The sequence below is a fragment of the Nomascus leucogenys genome, chromosome 7b (genome assembly GCF_006542625.1).
Source record: "Nomascus leucogenys isolate Asia chromosome 7b, Asia_NLE_v1, whole genome shotgun sequence".
NCBI lineage: Eukaryota > Metazoa > Chordata > Mammalia > Primates > Hylobatidae > Nomascus > Nomascus leucogenys.
In genome coordinates this window covers 77,605,669-77,629,601 of record NC_044387.1, presented here as the reverse complement: position 1 = coordinate 77,629,601, position 23,933 = coordinate 77,605,669, and the positions used below count along the sequence as shown (strand labels likewise).

Genomic DNA, 23,933 nt, shown 5'->3' with positions numbered 1-23,933 from the left:
AATTGGAGGAAAACCTTTGAATTCATTTCCCTTCTTCTTTCTGTTCTGAAACTCTGGCCAAGGGTCCTAGCAAAGACCTTAGGGAGTGGGGATCCCTCTTGGAAACTAATGACAAGTCAGCCGACTGGGGGCGGGAGAGGGAGAGCTGCAGGAAGTTCTTTCCCACTTCTTAACTTCTGCAGCACCCTTCACCACCCATCGTGCTCTGTATTTGGGGTTAGAGGTGTTCCGTGGAAGGGAAAGCAGGGGCTGCCTTGGCCTCGTTCCTCGCCTGGGCCACCGGGGTCTTGCCCACAGCGAGTCCCGCAGCACCCCCTGTCTGCGCAGCACCTGTTGACAGCCAGTGGGCGGCCAAGCCCGCTCGCGCGGACGCGTCCCAGGGCTTCCCCTCCCAGAGGCGCCGACCCCCGCCCGCCCCATCGGCCGCCTGCGGGAGAGCCGCTGAGCCTCCCCCGCTCGCCAGCCGCGCGCTCCGCCCGGGCTCGGCCCACGGCCCCCACCTCCTGTCTGCCGCCCGGCGGGGGGAAGGTAGAGAAGGGGAGGGGACAAGCCGGATCCTCCCGGCCGCCCTGGCCTTCCCTCTTCACCCCGTGCGGAGACGCCGCGCCGAGCCCCGAGGTTAGCGCGGAGCCCGAGGCGTTGGGGGAGGGGACGGGGAACGACCGGAGCCCCGCGGTGACCCCGAGCAGTCGAACTGCCCCAGGCTTTGAGGAGCGGGGGACGAGCCCGAACAAGGTGAACTTTGGTCGCGGAAAACTCAAGCCAGGTGCCGGAATCCGTGCTGCGGCGCTCCGGACCCGGCGCCAACTGCGCTCCGGGCTGGGGAGCGGGAGCCCCGCGGCCTCTCTCCGCCTGCGCCCGGGCCGGCCTCGGCCCCGAGCCCCCCGGCTCCGCTCCGGCGCCCCGGCCCGTGGGACCCGCCGCGGCGCCCTCGCCTTGTTTCTTCCCCCTCCCCCTTCGGGGGTGGGGGGTGGGGCGGGGGAGAGGGGCCCCCGGAGAGCCGCATCTATTGGCAGCTTTGTTATGGATCAGAAACTGCTCGCCGCCGACTTGGCTTCCAGTCTGGCTGCGGGCAACCCTTGAGTTTTCGCCTCTGTCCTGTCCCCCGAACTGACAGGTGCTCCCAGCAACTTGCTGGTGACTTCTCGCCGCTCCCCCGCGTCCCCACCCCCTCATTCCTCCCTCGCCTTCACCCCCACCCCCACCACTTCGCCACAGCTCAGGATTTGTTTAAACCTTGGGAAACTGGTTCAGGTCCAGGTTTTGCTTTGATCCTTTTCAAAAAGTGGAGACACAGAAGAGGGCTCTAGGAAAAAGTTTTGGATGGGATTATGTGGAAACTACCCTGCGATTCTCTGCTGCCAGAGCAGGCTCGGCGCTTCCACCCCAGTGCAGCCTTCCCCTGGCGGTGGTGAAAGAGACTCGGGAGTCGCTGCTTCCAAAGTGCCCGCCGTGAGTGAGCTCTCACCCCAGTCAGCCAAATGAGCCTCTTCGGGCTTCTCCTGCTGACATCTGCCCTGGCCGGCCAGAGACAGGGGACTCAGGCGGAATCCAACCTGAGTAGTAAATTCCAGTTCTCCAGCAACAAGGAACAGAACGGTGAGTCTTTCCCCCAGTCTCCCCCTGCTTGTTTCTCGCTATGTGTGTTAACGTTGGCATTGTGCGTTGGTATGTGATGTATACCAGACTGTGAAGGTATCTTTGGTCTCTCTTTACATGCAAATACGCCCTCCGTTCATTGGCATGGACTGTTAAAGGTTAAGTGTAGTTTGCAACTTCGGGAGCTGCCACAAAGCTCCAAGAGGGCAACGTGAGTGCCACTGTAGAGTGAGGACATTCTGGGAGCGATTGTGAACGTCATTTCAAATGCACATTGCAGGTTCGCTCATTGCCAGAGTTAGAAGTTCAAGAACTGCTTCTGAAAACGAATCCAAAATGAATGAGCCTTGGCATATTTGACTTTACTCAGATTTGGGGAGGGCGACGGGAGTCGGTCAGGAAATGTATCAGCCGCATTAATTGAAGCACTCTAGGTCGAAGTCATCAATTAATCAATGAGTAGATAGGAAATATAGAGGTCAAGAGGCTGTGTGGTCGTTTTTAGAGGAATTAAAAAGTGTATTTCTCTTGCTCCCTATTTTTTGTTTTTTAAACTTGCCTTTGCGCTCTGAAGTCCTTACCTTTCTGGTGGTGTGTTTTTGTATGTGTTGGTGAATGACTGCTATTTTGTGTGTGCTGGAAACGACTTAATCCTGCATAGGAAATGAGAATTACTTTCAGCTTTCAAGTGTACCTGAAATGTTTAGAAAACTCTCAGATGCAAGTTCCCTTGGGCTGGGATTGCACAGAGCTGGAGAAAGGCTCCTTTCATAAAGCCAGGGCAGCTTCAGGGTGTGTAATTTGCTTAGCCTCTGAACCCATATGATTTACATCATTCAATTTCTAAACTCTTTTTCTCTTCATCTACCATTATGAAGTCATTTTTGAGAATACTTTGTAAATAGAAATTTTATACTGCACATGAAACCACAGTGTTCATGTAGGCTGTCTAAAATTGGAATATTTAACGCCCTGTTTACAAGTGGTGGCTCTTACTGTTATTTGAAAAGGAATATACATGTTTTTACTGCTTTGTATATCATCTATTCAGAATGCAAGGATTCTGTCACTTCATTAACCATGCAAAATGAACACAAGTGGCATACCTACAAAATTAAAATGGGATGTGCTATAGTTTTAAGTCACAGTGATTTTTTTTCCTTTTCATATTGGGGTGTTCCAAGGCTTCAACTTTGAATTTAAACTCTATGAAGTGTTCATGTTTAAGAAAGCACAGAAAGTTTTAGGGTATAAAAATAGATAAAATAAGGATTCTGGGGACTTTCGCAAACGTTATTTGTATTTGCTGTTGCGCAGCAAGACATAGTATCACATTTATCAGCTAATACTAGTGTGGAGCTTCTTACAACTTGCTAATGTGATGCCACATGGCACCTGCAGGCTCCTTGAGCTGCTGATCAAAGGGCAGCCTAAGGATCTATCTCTAATCACAGTAGCTGCAGAGGACTGGGGGAAAGTGATCAAAGGAGCCACAGCACCAGCTGTACCCGTGCAGGAAACAGATCAGACCAACCTTTGTTCTTTCTTATGTAAAATAATTGTCCAGTTCAAAATATTGCTTCTTACTAGACAAGCTCCTCCAAAATGACAACAATGAACAATATTCCTGGCTTCCTGGCTTCTGTTTTTTATTGTTCCTGTCCCATATCATTTCTCCTATTGCCTTGTCTTATCAAGCCTCTCTTGGCATCTCCCCGAATCTCTTTGCTAACCTATGCTTCTCTTTGTCCTTTCCTTTTAGTTCTCTCTTGTGTTCCACATGCTCTCATCACTTTGTAAGGGGCCCAGAGCTGTCATGCAGCATGTGGTCATAGGCCACTTTATCCAAGTAAATTCACACCTTCAGGAGAGGTGAGTTCATTAAGCCAGGCCACACACATTCTATTGCCATCTGAGGCTGGGCTATTTCCATTCCTAAGATGCATAATGCTAAAAATTGCTGCTTGTTTCCTAATCTGTGGGTAGAGGATTGGGCTATATTTTGGGGTTGGTCTATGTTAAGGATGGCAGCAGGAAGTAACTAGAAGTAGAGGAACTACTTGTAGTTTTTAGCCCAAGGAGAAGTGGCACTGGCCAGCACTAGGGGGCAATATAGAGCTGTTTTCTTGCACATGCTCAGGTTGATTTTTATACGTCAAAGTTTCAAGATTTGAGGATAACAGGTGGGTGCTGAAGAAGATTCTCCTGGAATGTAACCAGATTTGTTAGAGCTACTACCATTACCGTTACTACTACTACTTCTACTTCTTCTTCTTTTTGACTTTCAAATTTTCCATTACGTGGGTAATCTTTTGCCCACATACTGAATTATGATTGAATTTTGATTGCCCTGTTGCTGTCTCAATTTTGACAGCTGTACAGTCCTGTAAATATGAACCCTCCTTGAGGATATCATGTAGAAGATCCCATTGGCCCAGTTTGTGCATTGCATCATTTTGTGAAAGGTCTTCTTTAACTCTGAAATGTCCAAATTGATATATTATGACTATAGCAGCTCATTCTTGTCTCCAAGGACTCCTCCTCATGATACTCTCTTTTCTTGAGTATTCTAAAGTCCCTAATGGTGTTTACTCAATCAGGTACCTCGGGCTGCTCAGTTTTAATGTTAACTTGGTGTTTCAAGAGGAGGTAGAATTGGAAATTGATTGCTATAGACAATGCTGCATACATGGATTTAGACTGGATCATGTGGACATGGTTCAGAATTAGCTTTGAAGGGTTAGTGTCATTTACACTATTGTTAGGTGTCTGGTTTTTGACCTACCATTGGATTGCAATTCTTGCCACTTTTACTGTACAAACAGTTTTATCTTCTAATATTATAAGTCGACTTCATATACTATACTTAATTTTTAACCTTACTTCTCACCCTGTCTCACATATGAAAACAAGAGTCTTCAGGTTTAACTTGAGGAAAGAGATTAAAAGATAACATTGACTTGCTTGGAGGGTGTCTGGCCTGTATACTTGGTATATGACCATGGTGAAAAATACTTGTATTTTGTGCACACTGGTTTTAGATGAGAATGCCTATTGTGGAATGATTAAGTTCTGGGAAGGTGCTTCTGAGTTGTAGCAGAAAGAATCATACATTCAGGAACAAAACAAAACCTAGTTTGTCTGTTGCATACAGCACGAAGAGATGTCAATGACAAAGTTGTTGGTGGAGGAATGCCTCTTCTACCTGTGTTGTTGGTGAGTGATTTTTAGTTTACTCATAGATCAAGAGCATGCGTACCATTTTTTCTCATTTTCTTTAGCCGTTCTGAATTTCAATTTGGAATATGCCGCTATTCACTACGGTTGGTCTTATGAACATCAGTTATTGTATGTGTTCTTTTTCTCAAGGGCTTTTGTGGCATATGGGGCAATTTACTTTGGTCTGTTGGTTGTGCCCTTTTGCCTGTATCTTGTGTTTATGGATTTTCCGTCTCTTTTTATCAGTACCAGCTTTCTCTTCCTACTGTCAATGCACCTGTATCTAACAAAATTTAAATTAAAAATGGAAAATTAAAAAAGGTGCCCAGTCCCCTCACCATCATTTTTTGGTGGCAGCTTTAAATCTCTGTTTTATTGAAAACAGATAACCACAATATTTAGAACAGTGTCCAAGAGTAAATAGGCTCTAACTGCAGACTAAAGGGACTTTCCTGTAAGTTTCCCTGTAAGTTTTATTGCGTGACCTTTGTGACATTTATTTTTGTTGTTTAAAGGCTTTTTTACAAAAAAAAAAAAAAAAAAGAAAAAACTTCCTCCTGGTTCTGTGCTGTTTGAAATAGTTGAGGAAGTTGAACAAGTACAGTGCCATTATGTAATGATGAATTTTGTCTTTTCACAGTAGATGATTAAAAAGCTCTATTATGTGGTAATTTTTCTTCCATATCAACTGTAATCATAGATATTGGATGGATGATATACTTTGCTTTTACCACTAAAAAGTGTTTATAAAGTACAGAGGTTTGTAGGAAGCCTCAGGGATTAATATATCATTTGTTAAATAGTTGTAAATAGAGAATGGGATTGGACACTAAACTTCCCTCAGTGCTGCCATCTCTTCTATGACCTTTAGCTCTGTCTCAGGCATGGAAACTTTAGCTTTGTCTACTCCTATTTCACCCTTCCTGAAACTTATTTCTTAAATATCTTCTGTATATTAGCTTCCACTTCATGTTTTTTTTTCAAGCTTTAGACTGGTAAGATTCTAAGTTTTATCTATAAACTTTTGCACCTTTTGTGGAAACAAAATTCTAATGATAAGGTGATATGTTAAATAAGTAATAACAAATCAAGACATTCATAACGTTCATAGTAAAAAAAAAAAAGTTTCCAAGACTGATGAAATTTTCCCTTTAGGTTTCTATTTGTATCAACCAAAATGGTAGAAGTCATAAAGTCCCTTCATTTACTTACTCTGATTTTCATGTTTCTAATTTGGAAGCATTATACATAATCAGAATATATAACTCTGTGTACCTCTATGTAATCTCTGTATAACTCATTTATTAAGCAATCTCTGTTGCATCTTGATCTTTTGGCTAAGATCAGTTGTAAACGATCTGTATGTTGTATTATTTTTCACCACCACTGCCTCCAGCTATGATTTTATTTTTCATATCTCCCTTTTTTTAAATCTCCTAAGGAGACATCTAATATTTGATAATCATTTAGTATGCACCAGTGTCAGTTACCATACTGATTACCAAAATGTTGAAATGTTGAAATATTTCCAATGAATTGGGAAGAGACTAGTGCAACTCCTCTGAGACAAATGGACCAACACGTGATGAAGCAGAAATTCCAATGCCTGGTACTGCTTAAGTCCTCTAAGATACTTCTGCAACCCTGCTGGCCTCTGTCCCGATAATCAGTGTTCCTGCCATACTGATTGTTAAGCATTTTGACACTTTTAGCTGTGGACAATTTAGTTCATATTGGGGTTAAAACTTCTATCTTTTTTCCTCTCTGCTTGGCAGCTCAGGCCTGACCCATGACTTGAAGGACCTGGAGTAAGGAAGGGGTATGGCTTCTTTCAAGCCCCCTTCCTGCAGCTCTTTTGGCTTTAGCTCCTCAAGGGTTATGGCTAGGGGAGAGATGGAAAGGTGGACATGGCACACTCAGCATACAATTGCAACCTCCAGTCATTTGCCCCTGCCTCTCTGGCTAACACTAAGCAGTTGCTCTTGCATGGATAACACCTTCCCATCATCTAGATTAAATGATTCACTTCCTCAGAAAGGTTGTTTTTCTGACCACTAAAGCTAAATTAACCACCCCTCACTGTCTTGTCAAGGTTAATTAATTAATTATGTAGTACTTAATACTCCTTAATATTCTTGTTGTTTATTAATTAATTAATTTATTATCTACCGACATCCCTCACCCCCACCATAAAATCTAAGTCGTTGAGAGCGCGGACCTTGTTTGAATCACTTCCTGTAGGAACTCCAGCACCTGAGACAGGTATGGCAGAGAGTGTGCCCGATAAGTATCTGTTGAAAGGTTCTGGAGGTAGTTAGTATCTTATTAAAGAAAGACTATGCTGTTAACTCTAACAACAGGCCATCTTTTAAGCTATCTTTTTGGTCTTGGAGCTTGCACACTACTTGACTTCTTAAATAGGGAGATAGCTTGTTCATGTATTGGCAGTGATGGTTGTGCCAATCAGAGTACCACGCTTTACTGTTGATAAAGATTATGCTACCAAGTGAGCAGGTACCAGGTAAATGGATAGTTTTCCTAGAACTGGTTACTCTTTTAAAAGTGTCGTTGCTGTGCATAGCCTTATATTTTCTGAAGATGGGGGACTGTTGTGTCATGCAGACCAAGGACTCTTGAAAATGTTGCATAGATGACAAGCCTCCAAAATCTGTGTACTTTCTATATTTTACCTGTGGCTCAAGGATAACTTGCACAGGCTAGAACAAAGCAACATGTGTGGTATGAGGAATGTTAGAGTTGGAAAGACCGCAGGAGCTTATCCTCACTGATGTGCAGATTGAGGCCTAGAGAGCGGAAGTTGACTTGACTTTGTCAAGGCCACTAGACAGCCACTATTAAATTGCTAATGTGGTGATACATTTTTCCTTATGTGAGAACCAGTTAGGCAAATGGAATCCTAGTTTCAAAATTCAGATACTTTTTATAAAAGCATTTCTTTATTATGTTAGTGGATTGTGTGCTTTTCAGATTGGGAGATGAGGTAGGAATCTGTTGCTTCTGAAATATTTACAGGAATGGTAAGGGAAACAATCTCATAATAATCACATTAGTCAAATGGAACAGTATATATATATATATAAAATCACTATATATATACTGTATATATGACTATATATACTATATATAGTATCACTATATATATACTGTTATATATATATATATAGTGATACTTCCGTTTCTGTAGGCATCTGACAAGTTGGCAAATAACTGGAAATACTAACTTTATAATGGTTACCATTATGTTAGAACCCTACTTTAAGCAAGTATATAGCTGAATGATGTTTATTTTAATATTTTGGTTTATTCAACGATGGTGATGAATAATATGGCTGAAATTGGCATGCTTGGTTCCACAAGGAAACTTTTTGATAATAATTTTAACATTTCATTTAACAGTATATCTCAATGATAAAAGTACCATAAAAATGAATAAATAAACATGTTTAGTGAATGCTAGAAAGTATAACCTATTATTTTTGAAATATATTCAGTGGGTGACCTTAACTTTTATTTACACTGTATTCTATGGGATATTCTATTCAGAAGTTCAAGTTTCTTTTTTTCTTTTTTTTTTGGTCAGGACCCTCAGAAAATAAATTCATAGCTATAAACTTGAATGGCTTGCCTAAAATATTATTAATTTACCTTTTTAAACTTTTGGTTTGCAAAGTTCCCAAATCTGAAAACAAAGGGAGCTAAAAATTATAAAGAGGAACTGTAATAACTACATTTATAATTAAAGCCAAGTTGTTTTAAGTGATATTTTTGGTAGCATTCGCTAATTTTTACTTTTACCTCATGGGAATGCATTGTAAATTTAGTTTTGTTAATTTTATTTGTCATCAGATTTGTCATTAGAATGCCTGTGCCATCTTCAAGTCACTTTTTGTCATCCCCTAGTGACTGAGTAGGCTCCTCCCTGGATGGTTATTTGCCCTGTTTCCACACCAGACTATCTTTGCCAGGCTGGCTTCACTAAATTTGCTCTCTTGCTGTTCTGCTTAATTCCTCTTTTATTTTCAAACCATGATTTTTTTTTTGTACTTAGCTTTTTCTCTTTTGTATTTGTTTTATTTTGTTTTATTTTTGAGACACGGTTTCACTCTGTCACCCAGGTTGGAGTACGGTGGTGTGATCACAGCTCACTGCAGCCTTAACCTCCCCAGGCTCAGGTGATGTTCCCTTTTCAGCCTCCCAAGTAGCTGGGATTACAGGTGCGTGCCACCACTCGCTACTAATATTTGTATTTATTTTTAGAGATGGGGGGTCTTACTATGTTGCCCAGGCTGGTCTTGAACTCCTAGGCTCAAGAGATCCTTCCACCTCGGCCTCCCAAGGTGCTGGGATTACAGAGGTAAGCCACTGTGCCCAGCCGGCTTTTTTTCTTTAGAATAGTAGTTGCGTTGTTTTTTAGTCCACTGAGGTATGTACTGGGTTGTTGCTGGGGTTTGTTGGGCAGAGGCAAAGTAGAGGTCTGATTCCTTAAGGGAAATGAATATTCTCAAACAGAACAAGGCAGTTTAATGATAAGTGCAAGGATGTGGATTTACATTTCTATTATATACACTATGTGCTGATAAACCAATAAGAACTGCCAGGAAGGACCCGGAAGCAGCAGGATTTAGATGCATTTTAGGGGGTTGGATGGGTCTAAAGGGCTCTGAGTAAGCTTCTAGTTTTGGATTGCTTAATAATGACTCTCCAGGAGTGACTGTTAGGTGCCACCGTGTCCTCAATGTTTGCAGATAGTATGCAGTTTATAAACTCTCTGTGAGGTATTAGGAAAAACACCAGGGCTTCACTGGCTAAGTAGCTTAGCTAAGGTCCCACAGCTGGTAGATGTTTGGACCTTGGTCTGACTCCAAGCCAGGACTCAGAGCCACGTGCCTCTTCCTTCATGAGTTAAATGGTCTAATGTTTTATTAGAACATTGTTTTCATTCAGCAAATATTTATGAGCATCTGCTCTTTGCTGAGCTTTGCCCTAGGTGCCGCATACTCAGAGAAGAAGATGCAGACCTGCCTTTGAGAAACTCGGTTGGAGGATGGCAGATCCTTCCTTTTACTTCATGGTTTATTAGTTTTGTGCTCAAAGTGCTGTGGGAACACAGAGTGCTTTATTTCACTTCAAAAATCCTCTATTGATTTACTAAGTGGTTGGTTTTGTCTGGAAGGGAAGTTGAAGGAGAAAAGTTCCCACAGAGGAGGTGATGTGTTTTGAAGCGGGTCTGAGAGGGGAAAAAGAGGGAAGGATCCTAGGCTGAGGGAACAGCCTGAAGAAAAGAATAGAGGCACGAAGAGGCATATATCATGGGCAAGAGACAAGAAGCGTCGAGAATGTTGAGAGTGAGGAGAGGCTAGAAAAAGTGGAAAGATGTCCTAGACCTATGCATTCAAAGGCCCTGATGCTGTGTGTGCTTCCTGCAGGGTTGACAGTTAACAAACAGAACAAAAAGAAAAGTCTTCATGTTTAAGATTCCATCAAAACCCTTTCTATTCAGTTCCTTTCTCAGCAGGCAGGCAGTGGCAGACTTCTGCTTTGGTGCGTGCAGATAACTACTTGTTGCTGGAATGTTTTTCAGTCATCAGGCATGTTTGGAAGTTGTGAACGGGTTAGAAGGGCAGGCTGCGCAGCCTCAGTTCCACTCTCCTGAGCTGAGCCTGTGTCCACACTACTCTATATTGCCTTCCTTATGTAAACAAAGAGCTATTTTCACACTTCATTCACAAAACGGATGGCACGCAGAATGAGGCTGGGTGAAGGATCCGCAGTTGGGATAAAAGGGAGGCAGCTTCGAGGACACTGAATTAAAGTAATGAAGCTGTTACATCACAGGCAAAGAAAACAGTTTTAACACTTTTAAGATCTCAAGTTTGTGGAAAATTAATTGCTGTGAGGTTACACTTCATTGAGTATCTGCATCATTTTTCCACTGACGTTCATTCGGGTTCCGTGTATATAAATGCTGGAAAGATTTTGTGGTATTTAAAGATTTGAAATGACTGAAGTCTTTTGGTGGATGTACTATCTTGATGCCATGCCATTTTTTGAAGCTATGCTATTTGCATTCTAGGAAATCCTTGTTCATGATTGGATACTATTTTAAGCATTTCAATGTTTGCATGATAGAGATATACTTCTGTGCTTAAATATGCCCAGTTGGCCATTGCACCTGCCCTTTGAGTCACTACAGAGATCAGAAACCATTAACAACAGAAGTTGGACTTACGTGGTACTTATCTCCTGTTGTTTCTGGCAGTTATTTTGCTGCGTATTTATAAGGACATCTGTCTTTTAAGTAGTCATAATTATCTTTTTTTTTCTGCTGAGGAATAAATCACAGCTTGTTTCCCATAATGCCATATATATTCATAGTCTAGGGTGATTAGAAATGCAAATTGAGAGTCATTAAAGCTTTATAATTTATTTTGCTATGGTAGCAGATGATATTTAAAATCAATGTGCTAAGAAGAAACATTTGCTTAAAATGTAAGATGTGAACAAATTAGAAGACGGAAGTATTCATTTCTCTTACTGGAAATTTCTTGCTGGGTCTGGGAAAAGGGGGAAACCTGCAGTGTTCATTTCTAATTTACTGTACTTTAAACCTGAGATCTAATGTCAGGCAGGGTGCAAATTGTAAAGAACATAGGAAAAACACAGTAATGATTAGTGTTTTCAGATTGCTCTATGGAAGCATACTAAAGACTCTCTCTTACTAGAGTGTGTTTTGCCTTTGGATTACCCATTAAAAGGATGGATAAAATTTAGGTGAATTTCTTATAGTAGTTGGTGGTTTTGTGAATACTATAAAAACAAGGGAAAAAGTTGGATAATGCTGGTATGAAAAGTATAGATCTGTACATCCACAGCCTGAGATGGGGTGTCCTAGAGGCAGATCTCTGCTGGAAATACGTTAATTTTGTAGATAATAAAAGGCATTGGGGATTCTTTGTTTTCAATAAGCAGTGACATCTGTACACTATGCATTTTATTATTGACTTTACTTTCATTTCTAAACAAAAGTTCACTATTTCTGGAGCTATAAATGAAAAAGAACACGTATATATATACACACACACACTGTGTGTGTGTATATATCTGCATCTAAAGTTATAAGAACACTAGTATGCTGTGAGGTCTAGTGTCTTGTATTGTAGAGGCAATACATTTTCATGTAGAGCTCCAGAAATAATGTACTTTTGTTTAGAAATAAAAGTAAAGTCAGTAACAAAATGCATAGTTGTAGAGATATCCCAAATTTATAGTTTTTTATATATATAACAGTTATGTATATATAAAATGGCTTCAACTGTATCTTTGCATTGTGTTAGTCACTGTGGTCAAAACTGTCTTTTTCAAAAGCAGCAATCTGAAAATAGCACGCAATTTCCCAGGTCACAATCTGGCTAGGCTACTGAGAGATGCTGAGTCGAGATACCTAATTGATAAATACTAACCCTTTAAAAAGTGGTTTTTATCTGTGTTTTCTTGAGAATATTAGCAGTCTTGAGGTTTTAAGCCATGATAACGAAGAAAAAATTAGTAATTAAATCATCTCTATTCTTATTTTAAAGAAGTTTTTGCTTCATGGTGGAAAATTTATCTTTAATCTGTACTGATAACTTTTAATAGGCATCGGTTGGGCACCCCATTAAACTAACAGCTTTAAAATGGTTTCCTTTTAAAACTAACATTTACATCCTAGGAAATCAATTAGGGTGTCTGGATTTTACATTTCCCTTGCAATCTTTGTTTGCAGTCATTTCTGAGTGGCCAACCTACCGTAGCAAAAACTCAGAGGTGCAAATCTTCTGGAAGAAGTGTAAATGCCACAAGTTTACTTGGAAAAATGGAAAAATAGGACTTATTTAATATATCTGCTGAACATTTAAAACTGCATAAAGCACTGGAAATACTTTTGGTGTGTAGGAATGTGTGGTGTTTCAAAACTACAAACATTGTTCTGAAAATTTCCCCGGTAGTGGTGAATTATATGAGACCACGTCCATCTAAGGAAGGCTTGTTTAACTAGCCTGTGGTTCTGGGGCTCATTCAAACACTCTTAAACAAAATAAAGGGAATGGATGTAATAACTTCTTTATGGAAAGGCCATAAAAAGCTACAGGGCCATGTAAACAAATTGGGTCATTTACTAGATGTTTAAGTGATAGATTTGCAGTCCAAATTTAGGGGTGTGTATTATGTTTTATAGGATGGTGACCATGTTCTACCTTGAGAATGAGGTTGCAAGCTTATTTTTTGTTTATTTGTTTGTTTTTGTCTAGTGCGTGGAAATCCATTATTGCTATTTTGTATTGTGGTTGGAAAGCGTACCTACAATTCTGAGCAATTGCATTTATAAAGCTTTTCAACTTTGAAAAATGGCTAGAAACTCATGTGTGAAGATTGAATTGATCTGATTTCTGGTATCATTAGGTTCTTTTCAAGGAAAATAAGATGATTGAAATAGAAATTTTCCTTCTGGGCTCAGACATGTCTAAACTAATTGTAAAATAATTGTTCTGGCTTACAAGAGTAGACTCATAACTACAACTATGTAAAGTAAAAAAATCTAACAAGGATTTATAGTTACTGTCACTCTGCCAGTCTTGTAATAAAACTGCTATTATAACCACCTTAGTGTGAGATTTATTTGTCTTACTTGAGAAGTGGGCAATAAGTCCTATCCAAGTTATCTTGCTTTTAGCAGAGCCACTTTATTGCATTAGGATATTAATTTACCTTCTCTGAAATTGGGTATGATGATTGTGCCAAAATGGTTCAGTAAAGGGGAGTTGGGTGGGTGGATGTATAAAAATATGTTGTGCTGCGCATTAATGGTGATGACTAGTGGCAATGGGAGCTAGAAATAAACTTGGAAATTGAAGTAAGCACAGGAAACGAAATAATTTTTATGTTGATACCATAACATTTATTCATTGTGTAACTTCTGTCAATCATGGTTGGCTCATTTGGCCTTAAAGGAAGTGATTGTGTAAGAAATCCTTAGTAAAAATCAATGAGCCTTTCTAAGTTTTGAAAACTGATGGCATCATACCACGCTGGCAACTTTTAAGTGTTACTGCTGGAAGTTTGGCAGCAGAAATAACTGCTTCAGCTTCACAGGCTTAAGAAACAACGGACAATGGTGGATATTATAGTTTCTGTGTAATGTGTGACTTGCTATTTCCTTTTTTTTTTTAAATCAGTAACTTGATGGCCTTGAGTGTATGAATAAACCTAAGACCTGCATTTAAACTGGATATTCTGTGATCTTGAAAACAATTCACACTTTTGTGCCTTAAGTACCTGTCTGAAGCTGAGGCATTGTGGAAAATGCAAAGTGAAATTAGGCTTAGCCTCTGCCTTCAAGTAGTTTATAGTCGAAGGGAGAGATAAGACATGCAGTTAGGTATATTAGAGAATAAAAAGCAATAGTATCATGTTTGGTGGGAATTCAGAGAAAGGCAAGATTATTTAGTTGAGCCATTAGAAAAGGCTGAGAAAAGCTGTTAGGGGAGATATATATATTTTGAACAAAGGGGCCAGGAAAGATGAGCATCATTTGCACGTGCAGAATCAAAGGTGGGATAGGATTTTGGCAACTGGAAACCTGGTGAGTAGATATGCGCAGTAAAGAAGTGTGGGAAATTCATGCAGTCTAAACTGTAGTTTGTTTAGAGGCAGACCTCAGAAGCAGGTTCATTGGGAAGGTCATTGGAAATAGGAGGCACAAAGGGGGGAACATTGATGTATGACTTGGGCTTGAGTAAATAGAAGAGTGATTCTTCATGCTTTATTGTGAACTCCTTTATCGGCCCGCCCATCCCAGCTATGTGGGCAGCCAAATTATGAATTAAATCTGGTTCCTGATGGCACATACAAGACAGAAACAGAACGAAGGTTGCTGAACAGTGAAGAATAAAGTCAGAAGGAAAAGGAAATCTCACAGGAAGAATCCCCTGAAGAGGAAGCTATGAAGGAAAAAAAGTCAGTGCAGTCACAAGGCAGGGAGTGAAGGATCCCAAGGAAGGAGAGAGAGAAAAATCACAGAAATTGGCCCAGATGATAAAATACAGCAGAGACTGAAAAAAATGAAGACCAATGAGCAGCCTATGATTTTTCCAGGTTGACACAAAGAAAAAATCTTCAGTGTAATAAGTGGTGTAGAAGAATGGATGTGGAGTAAAGTGAGGAAGTGAGACGTCAAGTGTTTGAGAAGGAGATAGTGGTTCCAGGATGGAAGGAAACATGTTTTGTTCTTTGCTTGTTTTGGAGGTTTGGGGGAGAGCCAGAGGAGAGGAAAAGATTAAATGTGTAGCAAGAGATAAGCCTTCTATTTTAGAAAGTTCTCTTACCGTTGATATTGGAACACAGGTGAAATAACTGTAGAGCATTAAGCCACATACCAAATAATCACAATAAGAACTGAGCCTATTTGGTAGGGAAGTAGGTATTAAGTTTTGGAGGAAGTGATCCTTGAGATAATTTTCGACCAAGCAAGGGATTCAGCATTCATAGAACAGCTTCTCACCATTTTTCTTGAAAATCTGTCTTATTGCCACTTTGATGTCCTGGTACCTATCTTGTGGAAACCTCAGTTTCATTGGAGCATCCAATTAACATGTATATTTAGAGGACTTACTATGTCTCATAATCTGGGTTGCTCTTAGCACTCCAAGTCTGAGAAAGCAACTTAAAACTAATAGATTTTGTCCTGCTTAAATATTATTCCTTCACAATATTTCAAAATATATAATATAGTATGTTAAGTAAGCATGGAATTATTGTCAAGCTAATAAGTACATATTAACATTGCTATTTTTAGGTAAAATAATTATCTTTACATTTGTAAATTTCTGCATTCTCACTGTCATCCCAAACCAGGTGCTGGTTACCTATGACCTAAACTGTGGCAAAGTGTTCTTATTCTTCCTTCTATGACTCAGGCTTTTCCCATGCCGTGTCACCCGCAAGGAGTGATCATTCGCAGGAGGTTAATGTCAGATAATCTTCTTATAATAGAGTTCTGGTTATGTCTACTCTAGTCAAGCTTGGATTGGTGCTTCGTAAACTGTAATATACATACAAATCACCTTATTAAAATTCAGATTCTATTTTAGTAGGTCTCAAGTGGGACCTAAAAGTTTGCATTTTAACCATCTCACAGGTGATGCTAATGCCATTGGACTGAGGACCAAACTTTGAGTAAGGAGAGTCTACATTGTTGTTCTCCATGGCTACTGTGCTGTCACCCCAGTCTTCTAATACAAAAATTACATAAAGCTGACCTCTGCTCACCCCAGAGATCTGTACTTTCCTAACTCCCTGTATTGCTCTGCCAGCTCTTTCAAACAATACATTAATTTAATCCAATACACAAAAGTGCATGTTGTGATGATTACTGTATCACATCCTGAAAACAGGTAAACAAAATGTCCTTTGTGTGCTTGATGTTCTTAATCAGTGTTGTTTGTATTACACTAGACATATGCTTAGAATGCCCAAGGACCCAGGGATGTTCTACTTTAGGGTCAGGAAGGGCTTCTCATGGGGTTATCATTGAGTAGGGTCTTGAAGGACAAGTAATTCACCAGAAAAGGAAGAGAGAGTTCTAAGCAGAAGGTGCGGACTTGTGAGAGAGCACAAAGCCCATTCAAAAATGAACTGCTTTTGGTGAGAAGTAAGATTGAAAAATTATTCATTAATTTTGAGGGCTGTGTCTGACATACTAAGAGCATGTTTGGTTGCAAACTCATGAGATACTAGGGCGCCACTGAAGGACCTTGGCTGATGGGTAATGATTATAGCCTTCTGCACCAATTCCTAATAATAAGGGTGTGTCTTTTTGTTTATGCTTGTATTCTTACACCTATAACAGATCATTAAATATTCATAAATTAATCAGGTTTGATTTTTGATTTTTAAATGTATTTTACATTTTTCGTATTATTATTTTATCAGCAAATAGTGTTTTTCCCAGCTTTGAGTATAGCTGACAATGAAAAACTGAATATGTTTACCAAATAAAATGGAATGTTTTGATGTATGTATACATTGCAAAAGGATTACCACAAACCAGCTAATTAATTTATCCGTCACCTCACATAGTTACCTTTTTTTTTCATGGTGAAAACATTTAAGACCTACTCTCTAAACAAGTTTCAAATGTATAATTGTTTTCTTTCCAAAATAAAGGTACTTCAGGATGATTGTAAAGGACAGAGAAGCTGGAGGCTGGGACAGCAGTTTGAAGGCATTTGCAGCCGTCAGATGCCAGATAGTGGAAAAATAGCCAAGTGAGTTAGTGCCTGGGGTGTGGAATGGAAGGGAACCATCATCTCTCCTTCATGCTGCTTGTTCAAAGCCAACGTGGATTTAAGGTCCTGTCTGACTGGTCCCCTCTCTGCCCCATAAAGCCTTCCCTCTTTCTTTCAGTCTAGTATGTCTCTCTTCTCTAAACTCTCAGAATAGTGCAGAATTGACCACTTTCTACCTTGGATTCTAATTATATATGTGTTTTAATCTCCCATAATTTTCAAGTGTCAGAGAATAAAATGTTGAATAATCTCTAGCCTAGTGCCCCGCTGGATGGTAGATCTTTTAAGTGGAGTGAAAACAGCCCACTTAGACCCAACACAGCTTGTTCTGCTGCAGTGTTGGCATCTGGTGTCATAAATCATCATTGATGGGTTCTAAACGAGTCATATGCCTTATTTCACAGCTGGGGGATGCGCCTAACGTCTGGCTTCATTTTAAGGAACTACAAGGGGCTAACTGGAGAGTCTCAATCTTTTTGCTTAGACTGAGTAAAATGAATGCACAAAGAACATGATTGGCAAAATTATAATGATGACTGCTTAGAATGTTATTTCCTCAATAAGAAAAAGAAATGTATCATTTCCAGGAAACTTATTTTTAAACAGGGAACTTTAGGATAAAGTTTTACTGCAATCAATTTATTATAGAGAAGAGCATGACCATCGCAAGTTCATTTTCAGTAACTTTGACGTATTTTTTGTTTTGAATTATTTCCCCTTTTGCTCTTTCTAGTTAACATAAGATGTAACTCATGTACTTTCTTATTTTTAGTTTGTTTTTCCTTTTTGCTTTGAGGTTTTGAGATTGACAGCTGTGATTTATTCCAGAGAAGGCAAAAATCTTGAAAAAGTTAGTCTTTTAAAAAGTCACTCAAAGAATATAGTTTTTTTCCCCTTGGAAATAAAGTTGATTTTCTCAGCTCTGATCCTATGAGATTATGGGCAGAACTAAGTAGTCCTTAGTTCTGGCATGTGGACAAAACAGAAGCAGACCCTGGAGAGAGAGTTCAAAATTCATGGCAGTAAGCACATGTTCGGTATGCCAATATTTACGGTGTCACAACCAAATTGAAACCATAACCCTCTGCTATTTACGTAAGTATGGTGCCCAGACTGAACAAGGTTATGCCTATGTTTCCCAGCAAATTTAAGGCAATAGAAATGTTCAGTACCCCTAGAGACCAGACTATTTATTTTCATGTTCATTTTGTTTCTCTCTATGAGGCAGAGTGAATTGTCTTAATTTATATTCATATTTGAAGTCAGCCAGAATGAGAAGGAATGGCATTTAGTGGGGATAGAGACTGGTTTTGTGCTTTCATATGTAATGTATCCAGGCCGTTGTGTCCTGGTATTCTTAGTTCCTGAGCTGGGGTGAGTTGGGGGTATTGATTATTGATAATGAACATAGACTGCTTCTTAGATGGGTAAAGCTCAACCTTCGTATCTTATGTCTTATGCTCTTAGAGAACCTGGGTTTCACCACTTTGGTCAAAAACAGACACACATACTGTTGGTAAAAAGTCATGTTTTATGTCTTTTTATAGCAACTTTTAAAGTATTATCATTCTAAAGTATTTATCATCTGGTAAAGTTTTAAGAACAATGAAGTTTCAGAACCGCTATTGAGAGTACATCTTTTTTTCTTTGCTTTTTTAAGACAAAGATATCTAGTAATTTAAATTATAGTAACAGCGTCATGCACTTGTACAGCAATATAAATGAGAAAGACAATAGAAAAACCAAATAGCATATCACATTTGCTGAATGTGAATGCATTCTTAATGAACCTTTTTAGAATCCCAGACTCCTTCTGATCCCTTTACCATTAGTTGACTTTAGTCTAGAAAACAACTCGGACAGTAACCAGATTGCTAGTGTCTTTAGTAGGTTGGCTGTTTGATTTGGTTCTTTGAGAGGTGGTCCTATATCTCTGTCAAGCGAAAGTTTTTCAAAACAATTGGTGACTGGAAAATGAGGAATGTTTTGTGCAAGAAGGGAGGCTTTCTCGTTTACAGGATAAAAGACATTTTGGAAGAGTAACTCCCAAGTAAGCAAATGAAGCTTGACTATGTAAATCCTTTTACTTAAGGGATAGAATCCAAGATATTTAAGAAGTCATTGTATTTTTTGAGTTCAGTAATTTAAACATTGTGCTTAGGCTTTTTGTTGGTACTCCAAACATTTTATTAAGATTTCCCTTGGTGTTTTCATAAAAAGACAAAATTGATTATGTTTTATTCGTAAATAATTGTCTTAAACCTAGATGAAAGAGAAAACAAACTTTTCTGTACCATATTCTTTCAGACTAGTTATTCAGTGTTTTTTATGCCCAAAATTTGAAAATAATCACAAATTTTTCACTGATCTGTTTATGTCTAATTTTGGTGCTGGAAAAATAAAAACAGATTACTTAGGGTGTTTAAATCCTGTACAGATTAGTAAACAATACCAAGGAAATTTACTTGGTGTTACTAGAAGGTTGAGGAAGATTACTGGCTTTTGCAGTCCATTAGTAGATCAATTTGTTAAATGTTTAGTGCTAGGAATCTCATTTATCAGGAAATATCTTAGGCGTTGGGGAGAATTGGCCTGTGGTATTTACATTCTAGTCTAGTTGCCAAAATTGATTTTCACATTTTGTATGTGACTTAGCTCTGTACTGCAGTAGATACCAGGTTAAAGCATAGTTCATATCTTAAAACATTAATAGATTTTGTTTCAATGCTGCCAATAATTTCAGTGAGTAACAAAAAAAATACACTTTCATTAAAATGTTCTTAATGATTTGTTTGATTTTCTACATAGTGATAAATGTTGCCATTTACCCCAGTGGTTTAATGACAACAAATAAGTATTACATTTTGAAGAAACTTGGCAGTATCATTGTATATCAGTGTGTAATAGCGAATCTATAATTTAGGTTAATTCCATCATTAGTTTGTGACTTGAAATTCTTTGTTTCTGACTGTTTCATGACTTCTTTAAGCACAGAGGATATTGGTAGAATCAGGTATGTAGCAAAAGCTCTAGAAATACAGTTTTGATTATTTGAAACACTAGTATTTTAAAATCCAGCAGATGCATTCCTTTGCCTAAATATATTGTGTCTTATGCTGTAAAGAGGACATATTTTGTTTCATTTTAGTGTATGTATTAGAACAGTTTATATCCCAAATAAGCTAATATGACTAATGGTTGTCACTGCCCTAATTTTGGGGAAGAAAGTTTGAATCAGAAAAGTATTCTTGGAAGAAGAATATTCTTTTTTTCCTGTCTAGGCATTCACTGGAACTTTCTTTACTCTTAAAATTTATGCTTGAAATGGCTCAGAGTTTGTATATGTGGAGCATATTGGAGGCTGATTGTATCTGCGAGTTTAGGAAAGACTTAACTTGATCCCTTGTGCAATGAAGTCTTTCAAAGAAAGCCAGGACTTTTTTTTTTTTTTTTTTCTATAAGGTAGAGTGGATATTCAGGCTCAGATTGTAGCTAAATTAAGAAGGACCTTTCTCTGTCCAGAATGGTATCACAAAATTAAGACTGGCTCTGGAAGAGAGACAGGAGATGCCCTCTTTTCATTGTCATACACCATTTGAATTGTGTTTGATAAATTTTTATCGTGACCTTGAACATGAAACCACTCAGAAATCCTGGTTAATTTCTGCCCCATGCGTCAGTCTCAAAGGGGAGACTTGCCTTTGCCAACAGACCATTCAGTAAGAAACAAAAATATTAAAACTACACAATCACAACTTGTATGGTCAATAATGGTTGCAAAATTTAAAAAAAAATTGATCCTGGCATATTTATAAGCAATCATATATAAATACAGGAACATGTATATTATGAATTTTCTTTAAACTATTTGCCTACATTGATTATAGAGAGAATGAAACCTCACAATGAAATCTGATTGAATAAATTTAAACACTGTTGTGAGAGCATTGTTTTATTAGGTCACTGGAATGCGAGATACATGAAGCCTGAAATTTTAGTTGTTGTTATTGGAGGTTTATTTATTTTCTCCTAGTGCTTTATCTTCAGGATCTAGAACCTTGCCTGGCAGGCAGTAGGTACTCTAACATTATTTGTTTAGTGAATGAAGAGAAGGGTGTAAGAAGCATCTACCTCTGGAGATAAAAATACAATGAGATGAAAGAGAAGTATATATTTTCCTTTCTCCTTGTTTAGGTTATAAACCGTCATACACATAGTGTCTAGATCAGGGTTTGGTAGTTACTCTGAAATTGAAAGATTCAGTAAGTGAATTTTTACATGAATAAAAATGTGAACTGCTGATTTTATTTGTTATATCAATTGTCATTTTACTTTTGCTCTTTTTGCCAATTTCTAGAATTTTTTTCTTATTTATTTCACAAATTTGTAGTCATTTAGCAATTCAACAATTATAAACATTTTGAAGTTTTGTGTATTTGTGGGTATAAATAGATTTTTTTCCAACTTAACACTGCTTTCAAATTGCTTATTGAACTATAGTGGAGAGGAAAAAAAGAACTTTTCTTCTACCTCTTAGGTTTAGAAGTTAAACTACAAATTAAACTGACAAAAAACAGAGTAAGAGGAGAAAAGGCATATTCATTTTATTAATATTTTAAATTTTGTGTGCGTAAGGGCTTCAAAGTAAAGATGTGAAAATCTTAAAAAGCAGTTAGACTTGGGATTTTCTATACCATTTTAACAAATGATGATAAATTGTGGAGGAGTGACTAGAAAATGGAAAGAGGATTTGAGCTTCTAGCGCCAATGAAGTTTAGGAAAGTGACTAAAAAGCATACTATTATCTAATCATAACAGATAATATTATTTTAGTAAGGTTATTTTAGTTAAGTCTGCATATACAGTCTCATTCCAGCACCAGCTCTTTATCTCTGCTAAGGGTCAATTTCCTCATCCTGGAATGGAGGGAAAAGGGGCATTTATGTCATCTTCAAAAAGGAAAATTTGTGTACTACTTTTAGGCAGATAACTGGAGAACAGAGCACTTTTCCCAGATTTGTTTATTCTTACTTGTCTTCAGCTCAAAATAATCCTTATGCCAAAAAGGCATATTTTAGGGTGTCCTACTCGAGACCCCTTCATAATCATTGATTAAAACATATGACTGTTCTGATAGCATGTATAGCCTAGGAAAAATGTCATAGGTAGTGCTGGTGGTTGTTAGACATGCTGGTGCTTGTGTACCTTTGAGTGAAGCTATTTTTATTTCCTGTTATGCTTACTGCTTGTTTCCCTGAAGGTAAAGCTGTAAGTTACAAATATATGTGATCCAATTCTTAACAGCTTCTGACAGGACTGACCCTATATCATCTCAGATGTGTCCTCAAGGGGATGTAGGGGAAGGGGAAACAGTTCTGTTTTCTCATTTGTGCCGTCCTTGATTTCCATAGAAAGTCAAAAGTCATTCTAGTAATACACACTTAGGAAATGTGAAGTGTTATGACTCATTTTATTTTGGCTTTGCACAGTGTATAAAATTTCTTGGCTAGGAAGAAATTCCTTTTCAAACTACCAGTCCTCCCCAAACAATTCTCCTCCCTTCTGAATAGGTAGTTCTCTCTTTGCACAGACATTCTTCTGGGCTTAGCTGCTGTGTAACCTCCTAACCCTTCATTAATAATTTCCTGAGGCCAGTTTGTTATAAAGAAATATTGCAGCACAGACAGTGTGTGAGCAAGAAAGAGAGAGAAAGAGAGAGACACACACAAACACACACACACTACTTTTTAATGACCAACTAGAATGGGATTAATGTGCTGAAAGAAATGAAAAAAAAAGTACACATGAGACTTTTTCCCCATTACTTTGCATGTTAATCAAGGAGATCACCCTCTTAGGCGGAAGGTAATAAATGCTTTTCAGCTTCTCTCCGTTATTCAGAATAAATGGCTCATTTCTATATTGTACACATATTTAAATGCTTTGAGTATTTAAAATAATAATCATGAATCTTTCAAAGAATTCTTAATAGTAGGAGACCATTGGTGAGTAAATTTATCTCTTTTTGGCTCTTAACAAAAGAGGTAGTCTCTCTTTTCTTGAAGAAATCACCAAGGAACTGGATGTGTTCAGAGATGGACATTTGGGCTTCCACTCTCCTGCACTATAATCCTTTCTCACCTTTCTCATATTTCAGCAGCACAGGACCTCGGTGAGTTTCACACTGGTCCCTTGGCTAGCCAGTAGAGCAATAAACCTCCCACGAGAAATGCTGTGAATTATACAGAGCTGTCATTACTCAGGGGATACAGGGCAATGATCAAAATGCTGCCTCCACAGAGAAATGCTCACACTTTAACGTTAAGTGAAAAAGCAGGGTGAGAATAAGATTTTAAATATTTTTATATATGTCCCCATAAATATTTCTATGTATGTAGAGGAACTAGAATGAAATACACTAAAATGTTGTAAGTATTTTATCTATAAAGGCTGTAGGGCAGCAGTGGGGGTGTTGATACTTTCCTTTCTAAAATACATAGTATTTTCCAAATTTCCTATAGTAAGCTTGTATTACTACTATATTAGAAACAATGCTGGGCTAATTCCTCAAACCTCATTTAAACAGAGGGTTCAGGGAAGGCAAATACAAATAGCATTTTTCTCCTATTCTAACGAAAAGCACCTTAATATGCCAAGACTTTTTTTAGAAGCCTAGGAGGTGGCATTCCTAAAGGTGGCCCTTCAGGCTTAAGATTTAAAATTGGCTCTTACTTTTATCCCAGAGCTCGATGTGGATATAGTCAAAGCAGC

At 38.6% G+C, this 23,933-nt stretch overlaps 1 protein-coding gene across 2 annotated transcripts in view; it reads left to right on the top strand.

Annotated features, from left to right (window-relative positions):
• Positions 1-585: 585 nt before the first annotated feature.
• Positions 586-23,933, top strand: part of PDGFC (platelet derived growth factor C) — a 216,225-nt gene continuing 192,877 nt past the window's right edge. Inside the window, exon 1 of one of the 2 annotated variants that reach the window (XM_003257886.4) lies at positions 586-1,599. In XM_003257886.4, coding sequence (XP_003257934.1) covers positions 1,482-1,599 — 118 coding nt within the window. In that variant the 5' untranslated portion in view covers positions 586-1,481. The remainder of the gene's footprint in view (positions 1,600-23,933) is intronic. The other variant, XM_030816267.1, reaches the window with a different exon arrangement.